The sequence below is a fragment of the Harmonia axyridis genome, chromosome 3, assembly GCF_914767665.1.
Source record: "Harmonia axyridis chromosome 3, icHarAxyr1.1, whole genome shotgun sequence".
Classification (NCBI taxonomy): Eukaryota; Metazoa; Arthropoda; class Insecta; order Coleoptera; family Coccinellidae; genus Harmonia; species Harmonia axyridis.
In genome coordinates this window covers 51,256,627-51,259,276 of record NC_059503.1, presented here as the reverse complement: position 1 = coordinate 51,259,276, position 2,650 = coordinate 51,256,627, and the positions used below count along the sequence as shown (strand labels likewise).

Below are 2,650 nucleotides of genomic sequence, written 5' to 3'. Positions count from 1 at the left end.
ACTATGTCGTCGGCGTAAGCCTGGACGTTAAAGCTGCCTGTTGTAAGCCTCTCCAAGAGGCTATCCATGACCAAGCTCCACAGCAGGGGTGATAGAACCCCTCCCTGAGGGCATCCCCTGCACGTCAGCACAGTCACTTCGGTTTCTCCCAGATAGGCTGTAACGGTTCGTCCTTTCAACATAGCTGATATCCACTTAACAGTGGAGGGTTCTATCCCTTTCCTTTTGGCTGCATTGCATATGGAGGTATGAAGGATATTGTCAAAGGCCCCTCCGATATTACCGAACATTGCAAGCAGAATCTCCTTTGCGTTGAGGGTGCCTTCCACCTCTCTAAGAAGATGATGAAGGGCGTCTACAGTAGATCTACCCGCCCTATAAGCAAACTGTTTACTGTGGAGCTTTAAACTTCCCCTTATATTATTGTCCATTATTTTCTCCATGATCTTCAGGAGAAAACAGGTGAGGCATATGGGTCGATAGGATTTAGGCTCCGGGGAGCCTTTTCGACCCTCTTTGGGTATGAATACTACCCTCGCCTCCCTCCATGATTTCGGGATATAGCCCCTTGTAAAGCTGGCCTCAATGAGCTCAGTTATCGGGGCTATAAGCACTTCAACACTTTTCTGAAGCATGGCTGGAAAAATATCATCCATGCCTGCTGATTTGAAGGGCTGAAAGCTCTTTATCGCCCATTCAATTCTTTCTGGTGTGAAAAGTCTACAAGCTTTCTGAGAATCCCACCTGGTGGAGTTGTATACTTCCCCAGCGGGGGCCCCATCTTCACTGGTAATCTGCCTGGAGCCAGTCTCTAATGGAGCTCTAAGGCTCTCTTGAGGATCATTCGTAAATTCCCCACATGGCTTCTTTATTTGACCAATTGGGTTAGAGTGATCCTTAGATAGTACCTTTTGAAGTCTAGCCTTCCCGCTTAGCCTTATTGAAGGCTTTTCTAGCAGTTTTCTTGAGGTTTTCAAGATGATTGTTCCACCAGGGGACGTATCCGGAGATCGTTTTCTTCGTGAGTGGACAACTGTTTTCGCATGCCCTCCTCAGACATGATGTGAAGTGAGCAGAGGCGTTCTCCAGATCCTCATTGGAGCTGATGTTGTATTTCAGGCCCTTCAGATCAGAACTTAGGTGGGCTATGTGAAGTTCTCAGTCTGTCTTCCTGGGTATCCTGCACTCAACATCAGCTGAAGCAGTTGCTTCAACGTTGAATTCTATTGTCATATGGTCTGACATGGATGGTTCTTCTGAGACCCTCCAGTTCTTGACCATCCCCGCAATAAAAGGTGTCGCCAGTGTAAGGTCAATTACTTCCCTTCTGATCGCATTCATGAAGGTTGGACTATTACCCACATTCACTATCTCTATGTTACTAGAAAATAGAAAATCAAGCAAATCCTCACCTCTATGATTTATATCTGTGCTGCCCCATACTTTGTGGTGTGCGTTCGCATCGCAGCCCATAATCAGTTGTTTCTTCTCCATGCGGCACCATTCGATGAGGCGTTGTACTTCCTCCGGTGGTGGGCTGATGGCGTCTCCTGGAAAATATCCTGAGGCGATAACCAGCTGCCTCTTGATGCTCTCAGTTCGCACTTCAACCAATGCCGCAGCAAGATCCCTTGTCAGGAACTCTGTAAGTGGAAGACAGGTTAGTCCCCTTCTGAGTATTATTAGGGCTCTTGGACTTACTGACTTATCACAGTATATCGTCTGATATACTTTGTTTGGTAGGCCTCTTACTTGGCCTCCATTGATCCAGGGCTCTTGTATCAGCCCTATATCAACATGCCTTCTAGATGTTCTCCAGCATAAGGCACTAGAGGCTGCCTTCGAATGCTGGAGGTTTATCTGAAGGCATGTCAGACATCTGCCCCATATGAGATTGGATGTCCGCTAGGCTTTTCGGAAGGGACCGCAGGTTTTTCTCCGTCGGACCCCCCCTTATCACGCCTTTGCGGACCACCCCTCCCCCCAGAGCTGGTGGTCGGTTTTGTGGCCACTTCATTGCCTGAAGGCTTCACCACCTTCTTCTTTACCTTCCCTTTGGGCCTTTTCGGCGCCAGACCAGAGGTTGAGGCCTGAGGTGCTTCTCTCCTCTCGGCCGTTGTGTTTGGTCCCTTAAGGCGAAGATTTGTTTGGCCGAATAAGTAATGTATCCGCCAATTTTTCGCTCTGAGTCTCTCGACCGATGCTCTATCAGCCGAGATGACAATCTCGAGCATGGGTCCTGATGGTCCCCTTCGAAGGACTCTCCAGCTGGAGGTTTTGAGCCCTGCGTTCTGATTCTCTACCACCTTGAGAATTTTCTCGGTGGAGAGATCATGGCTGTCGGGGAGATATCCGACTAGGATCTCCGGGTGAGGTAGTTCTGCCTCTTCGGCTATTCAGATCCCTCCCAAGGTTTGAGTTGAGGCTGTATGCTTTTCAGCCACTCCACAGTGGCTTTGTCAGAGCATGTCTGCCCAAGCCAGCCTGGCCTCATATGCAGTTGCTGGAACGTAGGCGTTATGGCGTCCTCGTTCCCCAGTGCAATGATCTTGTTCCATTAGCGATTTTTTGATGGCCATTAGTTGGTCCATTTCCAAAATCACCTCTGGAAACTTTTTGTCCATTATCCCCACCTTCAGACCAGTACATT

At 48.6% G+C, this 2,650-nt stretch overlaps 1 protein-coding gene across 1 annotated transcript; it reads right to left on the bottom strand.

The window, feature by feature from the left end:
- Positions 1–1,158: 1,158 nt before the first annotated feature.
- LOC123675442 lies at positions 1,159–2,234 on the bottom strand. The gene is made up of 2 exons (XM_045610802.1): positions 2,049–2,234; positions 1,159–1,860 (listed from the first exon to the last, which is right to left on the bottom strand). Exons 1-2 carry the CDS (start codon positions 2,232–2,234, stop codon positions 1,159–1,161), a joined length of 888 nt encoding a protein of 295 aa, XP_045466758.1.
- Positions 2,235–2,650: the final 416 nt, after the last annotated feature.